At 42.6% G+C, this 12,285-nt stretch overlaps 1 protein-coding gene across 1 annotated transcript; it reads right to left on the minus strand.

The window, feature by feature from the left end:
• Positions 1–708: 708 nt before the first annotated feature.
• T265_12585 (hypothetical protein) lies at positions 709–933 on the minus strand (the record flags this gene model as incomplete). The annotated part of the gene is made up of 1 exon (XM_009164506.1): positions 709–933. A coding segment is annotated over one exon (225 nt), but the record flags the coding sequence as incomplete, so codon positions are not given.
• Positions 934–12,285: the final 11,352 nt, after the last annotated feature.

The following is a 12,285-nucleotide window of genomic DNA, read 5'->3' on the forward strand; positions in this document are numbered from 1 at the left end:
TGAGTGAGTGAGTGAGTGAGTGAGTGAATGAGTGAGTGAGTGAGTGAGTGAGTGAATGAGTGAGTGAGTGAGTGAGTGAGTGAATGAGTGAGTGAGTGAGTGAGTGAGTGAATGAGTGAGTGAGTGAGTGAGTGAGTGAATGAGTGAGTGAGTGAGTGAGTGAGTGAATGAGTGAGTGAGTGAGTGAGTGAGTGAATGAGTGAGTGAGTGAGTGAGTGAGTGAATGAGTGAGTGAGTGAGTGAGTGAGTGAATGAGTGAGTGAGTGAGTGAGTGAGTGAATGAGTGAGTGAGTGAGTGAGTGAGTGAATGAGTGAGTGAGTGAGTGAGTGAGTGAATGAGTGAGTGAGTGAGTGAGTGAGTGAATGAGTGAGTGAGTGAGTGAGTGAGTGAATGAGTGAGTGAGTGAGTGAGTGAGTGAATGAGTGAGTGAGTGAGTGAGTGAGTGAATGAGTGAGTGAGTGAGTCAGTCTTATGATGGCGCATTTAATGTTATTCTCTTCATTATTAGAAGGCTTATCTCTGTGTCACAAGTGCTATGAAGTTAATGATCAGCTGATCTCCTCAAGCATCCCGCACTATCGCTTATTAGGCCGTTAGCGGTTCAATGGAAAAACATTACGCACATTTTATTGGCACAAACGTAGCTGAATAAATCTATGGCCCGTACAAACCAGTTGGAACTGGGTTTTGTCGTCAATCTCTTACCCGGTCTTGTTTTCTCCGAAAAGTTCGATGATCACATGTTGTCTGGGCTTGTTTTTCAGCCTTGAGCAAGCGACTAGTGGCCGCATCACATGCGCTGTGGGTGTGCGTGTGTGCATCACAGATTTCGTGTACATGAACCGCATAGTTCCATCGAATGCATAGATAGTGTGTATAGCAGACTTCGAATTGTTGTCGCGCTGCAAGCCCACCACAGGACACGTTGGCATGTGATAACAATTTTTCATCGAAGGGAAACGAAAATGTCTCATGAAATAGTCACACAATTCGTACAGAAAATTCTGATTTGTCCGAGGAAGTTCTAGTACGCGAATGGCAGCTCGACACCACGCCTAACTTCTTATCCCCAAGAGGTAATAAACCGGTAGTGGGTTGTCGAAGATTTCGCAACGCCTAGACCATGGTTTCGTGATTTTACATAGATTTCCCACTCCAATGGAAGTTATATTCCTACAAGTGTCCAGATTCACTTAGTGCAACGATTGCGACGAGTTTAGAGCAAGCATTCGTGACTCCCTAACTGCACTGTTTATAAACGCGGACGAATTCTGGTCAGAAGCATTTCTTCAAAGATTCCTGAGAAATAAGAATAACTAGGATGGAAATCCCGTGTCATATACTTTTTTGCTAGGTTCCATTCACTTTACCGGTTCCGAATATTCCCCTGAAGAACCCAACTTTCTAATCTATTTTTCCTCAATGCGATACCACTCACAAGTGGTATGATGTCAGGAAATAGTACTCCATTTTTTTCTGAAACGCAAAAGAAAATTGGTGACTTCATCGCAAGAGATAAAGTAAAAACACATTCACACTTCACTAATGCCTACTTTCAGTCTGGTGCTTTGTTCTGTCTACGCTTACCGCGACAGTTTTTGATAAGAATGTGAGGATGGAATTTCACTATTTTGGGAGGCACCAAAAGCTGACATCTCCCACCACAGAAGGCAATGCCCATCGGGCGTACGACCCACAAATACTAAATAAATGTTGGACAGTTTTCAGCAATCTTGTGAGTAGTGTATTACGTCTATACATATTATTTTCAAATGACCCAACAGAAATTGATTGATCAGTAGAAAATCGAAGCCATAAAAATATATTTGTGAAAAGAGAACAATACATTTTCAGGTATTCTTCTTGGAAAACGTGTTGTACATTCTCGTAGAAGTTATTCTATAGAAGCGACATCTACTCAGAAAGGCAGCAGGGGTTACAGGTATATTTCATTTGAGAACACTTCGGTATTAAAACTCTATGTTGTTTGTTTTTCATTTTTCACGACGGATACAGTTCCCGTGGCAAAAGACGACCCTTTCCGTGTGTGTGTTTGGAGTTCCTCACTGACAGGGGAAGAATCAATAAAGGCTCACTTGATATCGAATTCCATTCCCGTTTGAGCGCTTATCTGCAGATGCAAATGGATTACAAGCCTACCAGAGGTCATGCGGAGTCATTCTGATTCGGGTTATAACTTAATAAGTAATGTTAAAGTATACTATCCAACCATCAGCTCAAGGTACCTCAATACGGCTCGCCTTATGAAGCCTATCTGAGGCTCATTGTATTCATGTCCCGTGATTGTTACCAACCAACTTGTGTACCTCGGCGCCAAAACCAACCAGCAGTCTGAACTTTTGAGTGCCTATGATGTTGTATACTGTTTCTGTGTTACCTCTTATGACATAGTGTAAAGACGTCGCCCGTATTTCGGCAGCCGCCAAAACATTCACAACTGTTTACATAGCTCTGGCCGTCACGAAGAGACTGGACCTTACGGTGGTGTGGCGGTTTGTGTACCTCGGCGACCCAATGAGCTATACTGAGGGGTGTCCGCGCGACGCTCGCAGAGTCTCTCACACCAGGTTGGTCCGTGGGTAGATATTTGACGAACACAGTCTCCTGGCCCTCCAGGTTTGGGGGTTGAACATGTATAACGACTTGTTCCGTAAAAATGGTAATATACTTCCATTTCCAGCCCAACACCGTTGCCTTGCGGTCAGGCTTTTGAGCCAAAGGCTTTGGATGAGGACCCTAATCGTTCTTCTGTCTAGATGTGGGCGCCCTGGCAGTATCCCAGCTCTCGTACAACCATGACATACACATATGACAATGAGGCATCAGTGCCAACACTGATGTTGCTGTCGTTGATGATGATGATGATGATGATGATGATGATGATGATGATGACAACTCTGAACCCATTAGGAGTTCTCCTCTCCCCCGTATCTCATGATGCTCACTTTGATAATGGAAGATTATCCGATACGGAAAGGACTGTAGTCTATTATGTAGGATTATAAACTAGAAATGGATGTAACTGGAAAATACAAGATAAAAATCCAAGTTCTATCCAGGTCAAAACTTCGTGAAGAACTGTTGCTTACGACCATGGGGCTTGATACTAGACGTTAGAGTGATCAAGAAACTTGGTTATCCAGTCAAACGGGCGGAATTGTACACCAGGAGCCTAGCTTAAGGACTACGCTAACGTAGTCAAACAAAATGTATCTTCTCTCAAACTATTCTCAACGAGTCTATTCACAATGTCGCTGAAAATTTCCTCATAGCCCACAGTCGATCCCGCCCTTATTGTGGCTCTTCAGGTAGGTGTGGTCTCTGAGTTTTCGTCAACCCTAGGTTCTGCGTGAATTCACACTGGTGCCAATTTGATAAATACACTCATTTATATATCAATTTGTTATTCACAGACGACCCAAATGAATCCCTCGTTTATGATAGTCTACAACTGAATGTGCTGCCCAAAGGTCATCTTATGTTTCAGTTGGTGCAGTGTATTTCCATAGAGAAAACTACTCACAAGGTTGCTGAAAACTCTTCTGCAGCCCATGACCGGTTTCGTCCTTCTTGGGACTCTTCAGGTAGATGCGCTCGATGAGTTTCAATCAACCTTAGGTTCTGTTTGAATATCCAGGTGGGCTTCAGGTGAGTCTCCTGTGGAAATCGAATTGGTATGCAAATACGTATATTTGGCCTATTATTAACAAGATATTCTGGCACTGCAGAAGACGCTTTTAGTGAAGTGTTCAATAACCGGCGACAAAATTTATGGCCTTTTTAGCCATCAAATCGTGTTACAGTTGAAAAAATCAACTGTTTGGTCTTGTTCCATGTTCTGTCGATCGCTGCGACCCGTTGGTATTTTCCGAAATTATGTTTCTCATGATTGAAAAAATAGGGGTTGGAATTAAATGTCGTATGCTAGTCTTGTTGGTCTTTACCTTTTTTAAATGTCTAAGTTTATATCATAAAGTCTTTTTTATGATTCGTTTCCTAGTCCACTAATGGTGACGTTCGTTCATCACTATCATCATCATCATCATCATCATCATCATCGGCAGCATGATATCAGTGTTCAACACCAATGCTTCACTGCCTTACAACCATGATTTATTTGAAAGCCTTATTGTAAAGAAAAGAATAAAGGTGGACGGGGGAGAGACTCAGTGCTAGCTTACCACAATCATTCCGAAGTGCCTACGCCTTCAGACATTCACTCAGGCAATCTGGATAGAAACTGACAACAAGAACGCCACTGAGATCGGAAACATATGTGTGCAGTCCACGTGTTTCTGTTTGAAGGTCTGAACAAAGCCGTAAACAAATTGTTCTCATGAGCTCCACGGAACAAACACCGGGTGCTTACCTATTCATTTTTGGGGTTGCGTGCAAATAACTTGCAGGTTATCAGTTCCACTGGAGTCTAGAAGTTCGCGTGCAGCAGACCAACTTTATTAATTACTCCCTATAGACTGATAAACCCTGTTGGGCTGTCAAGTTTTTCTGTGACCTCTAGTACAGCTCACAGAAGCATATAGTCTGAAACGTCATTAGAACCTCCGTTTCCTAAACTTCCGGACGCCTTACTATTAAGGACAACGGAACTTTGGGCACGACTGTATGGACGAACTATCCAAGTTCGAATTTGCATTGTGGCGGGGACTTTTCTTGGAATGTGCACCATTCTACTGGAACCCCATGAATATCAATCGCTCGACCAGAATGGGATGCGGAGTTTACTCGCTGTAGTACACCTTTGGCACACGTTCTCAATCTAATCTCTTATAATTTTAGCCAGGACTTTCTGGTATTCCTGAACTCACGCAGCGTGTAAACAACGTTTTCTCAATCGTAGAATCCGGGTGTTTCCGATAGGTTTCTGCGCTTTGTCTTGTGAGGCTGATAGTTCGTAGCACTGAATACATTTAGTTGAGGAAGCCTCATATGTCACACCAACTCGCTATGCTCTCATTCTTTTTATGTGTAAAAACTGCACCCACAAAGAACCGCAGTCACAAACGGATTCCAGCTTTCCGTTCTTTGAATCATGCCGGTAGTCTAGCGGGACACACCGGTGCAAACGTTTTTCCCCATAGACGCCACGTAAATCTGTTTCTGGTTCGAAGTTTGGACATGTTCACAAACTTTTCTCGGTCTTATGTGATTGGCACTTGCCGGAAAACTTGTTGTACCGGCCACACACTAGCATTCAACTGGAAAAATCATGTAGCTTCGAGAAGTCCGATTCATGGGAGATATATATTTTCATTCTAATTATATGCTTTCTTCAATAGCCATTCATGCAGTCTGGCGAGGATCTGTAGATAGTTTCTGCTCACATTCACTCAGTAGTCTGGCGATTACTCCATCCCAAGTGAACTTGCTAACCTCAGTGTTATCAAGCAGATCGTCGGTATTCTTGTCTCATTGCTCGGAGGTTGAGACTGATGAATTTGCCGAAACTGATTGATAACATCCATTCAAATGCTGGAAGAACATGCGTTGTAGGTCTAATTGATGTAGTCATAGATGAATGCTGTAAATGTTGACCGTGTAATCGATTTATCCGCCAAGAAGTTCGGCTGATGTGACATCTAGTTTACCGATCCACTCGAACCCGAATTCGAATCCGAGTATTTGTTTTCTGTAACACAAAATAAGCCTTGTCTTAAGTCTCAAGGTTTCAGGGAACTAAAACACAAAGTATTCTTAATCTGTCATCTGTCGCGCAGCGATTTTTTGGGATTCTTTGTTACTGGATAGGCCTAATAAACTATTGAGTAGTCATCATTCTATCCAGGAGATGAAATCCATTCCCGGACGATGAAATCTGGCTTGTCAAATGGTGTCCTCCTTCGTTTACCTGGTTCAGCTTTTTGTCACCTCATGAAATAATGGCCACAGATATGTGATATTATGTGTAACAGCAAAAACTGACTATGTTGTTTAGCAAGAAACGTCTCCTGCTTTCATCAGGGACGTAGTGACTAAGTAGTGCACGCAGGATTGAAAAATAGGCCCCATTCGGAAATTATTTCAGTTGTATTGGTATCCCCTTTGTGAATCACGTGATGCAATTATTTGTATCCCTATTCCTCAGACTGCTCAATTTTCAAGACTGAACCGTGCTATTTTATACAAAGATGACTCTACCTCAATCGTTTTTCCATAGATGATTTGTTTACATCTATTTCTAGGCTTGTTGTTGAAAATTTGTCCCATTTTGAACTGAACAACAATTTTCCCGCTTACTTTGTCCGATAGCACACTGCCCTCACTGTGCCAACGTGTGTTAACAACTGCCCAAGCTGTAAGCCTTTCTTTAATTCTCCTCACGATTTACTGTTGATTTCCTATAGAATCACGGCCCACCTACCTATACTGTCAATATATTGTTCACTGCCCACTTGCGACTACTGAAGAAAAGCAGGTAAAGTTCGTAGAATGTGGTTTCGCCGCACTAATTACTGACCGTCATTTGATGGATTAGACTACACGTTATCTGTCAGATAGGACATCTAGATCGTGGGTTTAGTCTAATTAACCAATTCCTTGCTTTGAGATCACGGCCTTAGCACAAAATCGTGCACCATTTTCAGACATCTCATACACTGAGTTTTACTAGATGAGTGATAATCGCTAGTTAACTGACCGGACTGTTGTCCACCACTCTTAGTCTTTCAGGTTTTCGGGGCCCCGCACGACAACAAACCTGGTCTATATTTGTAATGTACTACTCATGAGGTTGCTGAAAATCCGTCAGCAACCTTATGAGTTGTACATCACAAATATATACATCTATCGCGGTATCTCGAATAGCGTAGCGAGTGAAACATGAGGCGGCCTGGTGCAGCACATTCAGTCGCCTGAGAACATCACAAATCAGAGGTTCATCTGGTTTCCAAGTGGGTTTCTTGAAAAACCAAATTAGTTTGCAAATGAGTGTATATTCGCTAACAAACCTAGTCCTTTCCAACTATGCGCTGGTCTAACCGTCGCTGTCGGGAAAGTCCGATTCAAATGCTGCCTCAAGACTAGTAGAACATACGTTCTACTACTCCGCAGAGACATTGCCCATTTTCCTATACAGTTGCCGAATTTTCCAAGTTATCGCGCAAAAAACCGGAGGTGGATATTGTAACAATGGAAGATAACGTCACCCGCCTATTGAACGTTCTCTTTCAAGCTATATTCTTTCGACTATAGCAGAACCGGTTAAATCTCAGAAAATTGGCCTTTGAGAAATTTAAGTAAGTAAGGATACATGCCCATCTTCCATAGCCTTTTTTGAATTGTCAAACAGAGTGGATGAAGGACGATTCCCCTTTGCCATTTCGGAAACAAATTATGAATGGTTATGTGATCTTGTGGCGGGGACTTTTCTTGGAATGTGCACCATTCTACTGGAACCCCATGAATATCAATCGCTCGACCAGAATGGGATGCGGAGTTTACTCGCTGTAGTACACCTTTGGCACACGTTCTCAATCTAATCTCTTATAATTTTAGCCAGGACTTTCTGGTATTCCTGAACTCACGCAGCGTGTAAACAACGTTTTCTCAATCGTAGAATCCGGGTGTTTCCGATAGGTTTCTGCGCTTTGTCTTGTGAGGCTGATAGTTCGTAGCACTGAATACATTTAGTTGAGGAAGCCTCATATGTCACACCAACTCGCTATGCTCTCATTCTTTTTATGTGTAAAAACTGCACCCACAAAGAACCGCAGTCACAAACGGATTCTAGCTTTCCGTTATTTGAATCATGCCGGTAGTCTAGCGGGACACACCGGTGCAAACGTTTTTCCCCATAGACGCCACGTAAATCTGTTTCTGGTTCGAAGTTTGGACATGTTCACAAACTTTTCTCGGTCTTATGTGATTGGCACGTGCCGGAAAACTTGTTGTACCGGCCACACACTAGCATTCAACTAGAAGAATCATATAGCTTCGAGAAGTCCGATTCATGGGAGATATATTTTCATTCAAATTATATGCTTTCTTCAATAGCCATTCACGCAGTCTGGCGAGGATCTGTAGATAGTTTCTGCTCACATTCACTCAGAAGTCTGGCGATTACTCCATCCCAAGTGAACCTGCTAACCTCAGTGTTATCAAGTAGGTCGTCGATATTCTTGTCTCATTGCTCTGAGGTTGAGACTGATGAATTTGCCGAAGCTGATTGATAACATACATTCAAATGCAGGAAGAACATGCGTGTAAGCGATTTATCTGCCAAGACGTTTGGCTCATGTGACATCTAGTTTACCGATCCACTCGAACCCGAATTCGAATCCGAGTATTTGTTTTCTGTAACACAAAATAAGCCTTGTCTTAAGTCTCAAGGTTTCAGGGAACTAAAACACAAAGTATTCTTAATCTGTCGCGCAGCAATTTTTTGGGGTTCTTTGTTACTGAATAGGCCTAATAAACTATTGAGTAGTCATCATTCTATCCAGGAGATGAAATCCATTCCCGGACGATGAAATCTGGCTTGTCAAATGGTGTCCTCCTTCGTTTACCTGGTTCAGCTTTTTGTCACCTCATGAAATAATGGCCACAGATATGTGATATTATGTGTAACAGCAAAAACTGACTATGTTGTTTAGCAAGAAACGTCTCCTGCTTTCATCAGGGACGTAGTGACTAAGTAGTGCACGCAGGATTGAAAAATAGGCCCCATTCGGAAATGATTTCAGTTGTATTGGTATCCCCTTTGTTAATCACGTGATGCAATTATTTGTATCCCTATTCCTCAGACTGCTCAATTTTCAAGACTGAACCGTGCTATTTTATACAAAGATGACTCTACCTCAATCGTTTTTCCATAGATGATTTGTTTACATCTATTTCTAGGCTTGTTGTTGAAAATTTGTCCCATTTTGAACTGAACAACAATTTTCCCGCTTACTTTGTCCGATAGCACACTGCCCTCACTGTGCCAACGTGTGTTAACAACTGCCCAAGCTGTAAGCCTTTCTTTAATTCTCCTCACGATTTACTGTTGATTTCCTATAGAATCACGGCCCACCTACCTATACTGTCAATATATTGTTCACTGCCCACTTGCGACTACTGAAGAAAAGCAGGTAAAGTTCGTAGAATGTGGTTTCGCCGCACTAATTACTGACCGTCATTTGATGGATTAGACTACACGTTATCTGTCAGATAGGACATCTAGATCGTGGGTTTAGTCTAATTAACCAATTCCTTGCTTTGAGATCACGGCCTTAGCACAAAATCGTGCACCATTTTCAGACATCTCATACACTGAGTTTTACTAGATGAGTGATAATCGCTAGTTAACTGACCGGACTGTTGTCCACCACTCTTATTCTTTCAGGTTTTCGGGGCCCCGCACGACAACAAACCTGGTATATATTTGTAATGTACTACTCATAAGGTTGCTGAAAATCCGTCAGCAACCTTATGAGTTGTACATCACAAATATATACATCTATCGCGGTATCTCGAATAGCGTAGCGAGTGAAACATGAGGCGGCCTGGTGCAACACATTCAGTTGCCTGGAAGCACCACAAACGAGAGGTTCATCTGGTTTCCAAGTGGGTTTCTTGAAAAACCAAATTAGTTTGCAAATGAGTGTATATTCGCTAACAAACCTAGTCCTTTCCAACTATGCGCTGGTCTAACCGTCGCTGTCGGGAAAGTCCGATTCAAATGCTGCCTCAAGACTAGTAGAACATACGTTCTACTACTCCGCAGAGACTGTCCATTTTCCTATACAGTTGCCGAATTTTTCAAGTTATCGCGCAAAAATGGGGGGGGGCTGGATATTGCAACCATGGAAGATAACGTCACGTGTCTTCTGAACGTCCTCTTTCCAGCTATATTCTCTCGACTATAACAGTACCGGTTAAATATCAGAAAATTGGCCTTTGAGAAATTTAAGTAAGTAAGGATACATGCCCATCTTCCATAGCCTTTTTTGAATTGTCAAACAGAGTGGATGAAGGACGATTCCCCTTTGCCATTTCGGAAACAAATTATGAATGGTTATGTGATCCACACATTTTATCGGGGGAACTGACCGATATATGCTTTGACACAAAGCAAATCTGGTCCAAATCTTGATTTACTATTATAGCTCTCCCTTAATTACCGAAATAGACAAGCGGTATGCATCAACTTCCTTTATAGCCACTGGTTAATGCGAATTTCGTTCATTTTTCCGCTTCCCCCACTCTCTCTTGGTGTGGTTGCAGCGCCCAGCTGCGGTGCGGTCGTTCGCTCAGCCAATCCAGACTCTGAAGGTTATGACAGTTTCCGTGTGCACGTCAATATCCGTTTCTCGGGAAAAAACGGTATTCCAAATTTGGTTGATTGACATTGTGTATCTGTAGTGTTCGGAACAGAGTGAAGACTGTTCCCGCGGCTCACTCGTGTGCACTCGTGTGAATTTAAGCGTACTGTGGTCTATGCAGGCCAACTGCTATTTTTACTCGCGTTGATTCGAAAATAACACGAAAAAGTACATCCCAGTACCAAAAATTGTCACACGAAAAGGTATTGTTTATCGTATGGTACTTATTCGGTTACTTTCTGTTCAGTGAACCACACATAAGTATAAGTTGCAACTTGGTTCGCAGGGCGAATTAATTGGCATTGATGTGCGGTTTTGTTATCTGAGTCGGAGTGGGGGAGGTAGCTTAGTTTTTTGGATTTATGAGAGCTTTAGAAACTGGGTTCAAGTAGAACATAAGGTTGACGGAAACTCGAGGACTGTGCCTACGTGATGAGCCTCAAGAAGGGCAAAACCTGTCGTGGCCTGTCGAAGAGTTTTCAGCAACCATGTGAGTAGTTCTCTTTATGAAAACTGAATTATTATTTTTCCTAAAGGATGACCTTCAATCCCTCTTATCCTGGTTGGAACAACCTAGCATACAGTCGCTTGCTGGTTTTGGACGGTTCATTTTAGGTGCGCTGATCGCCACTGTGCAGTGATTGACTCCTCTATGCTCTGATTTAGTTTTTCATCACATAACTCCAGCGCCCGGTAAAAAATTCATTAAGCAGAGGTTCAAACGGCAGATACTTGGTTCTGTCAAACTATAAACTCCAAGTTGACTAGTCTCAGTGACACTGCGTCCAAATCACGGGGCGATGTAACCACACCGTGTTTTCTGTGAATAACTTTGGATCAAACTAGGGTGTCTGAGTCCCAGATGGTGTCCCCCAATAAAGACTAACAATACAACGAGTTGCGCAAGAAACCGCGCGTTTTTGACTATCGGTGTGAGGAACAGTGAATCAATGAGCCAAGCCACCCGAATATAAACAGTCCGATATACGAGTGGTAAGCACATTGGTCAATAGATGTATTGTGCGAGGAGCAATCCAGTATTGGATCGCGCAATGTGAACTGCAGTCGAACTGCTGATCGGCCACTCATGGATAACCGAAGGTTCCCGAAGATTCGTGATCATCTTCAGCATGGATGAAACAGCTGTGCAAGCCTCCTCGGATCTTCAGTATAAATTTGCTTCATTGTACTTTAGTTATCTCCTTGATGAAATTGATACCTGATCTTACACAAGCTGGATTTTAGTTGACACCGGCCACATTGTTATGCGTACAAAAAATATCCAATCAACGAGTGAGAAAAATCTGTTAGAGAAATGGCGAAAACGAGAAACACCATCTCGACTGGATCTGCAGTGTGTCGGTCAAAGGACCATCAACTGTTCTGTTCTTCAACACGTGAATGCGACTTCGCGCCTTTTAGTGGGCCGGTTGCTATGCTCATGAGTAGGGGGACAATGTGAGAGACAGGTGAACTGTTTGTTTGTCAGTACGGGTTTCTACAACATGCAGTTTTGGCTTTGCAATGACTAGATGGTATAATAATACCATATTTTGTATTTTCCTGTTAGTTTTGGCCCGGTACAGCCAGGTGTTTAGATATTGGTAGCTCGAGTGCATTAGTTTATATTAGATGTGTTTTGGCGTCGATGTTTATAGTAGTCAGATGGTGGCATTCACCAGGACATATACTTTCGGTAAGCAGAACGTTCGTTGTTCCTTTTATGAGCGTCAACTAATTTTTTGTGGCTTTTACTCATTGGTATGCACGTCATCAGTTTTGCCATTGTCACGAATGTGACGATGAGTGTTCACCAATGTAACTCATGTTTATATGGTCCATGTATCGGTGATTTGGGCCTGCAATCGGCGTAAACATTGCGCGGAGTAAAGGTTAGTTGGTCAATAGGGCTGTGTTCGTTGTAATGACCGTTCTTCGAGG

This window comes from Opisthorchis viverrini (assembly GCF_000715545.1).
Source record: "Opisthorchis viverrini unplaced genomic scaffold opera_v5_6, whole genome shotgun sequence".
NCBI classification, from domain to species: Eukaryota; Metazoa; Platyhelminthes; class Trematoda; order Opisthorchiida; family Opisthorchiidae; genus Opisthorchis; species Opisthorchis viverrini.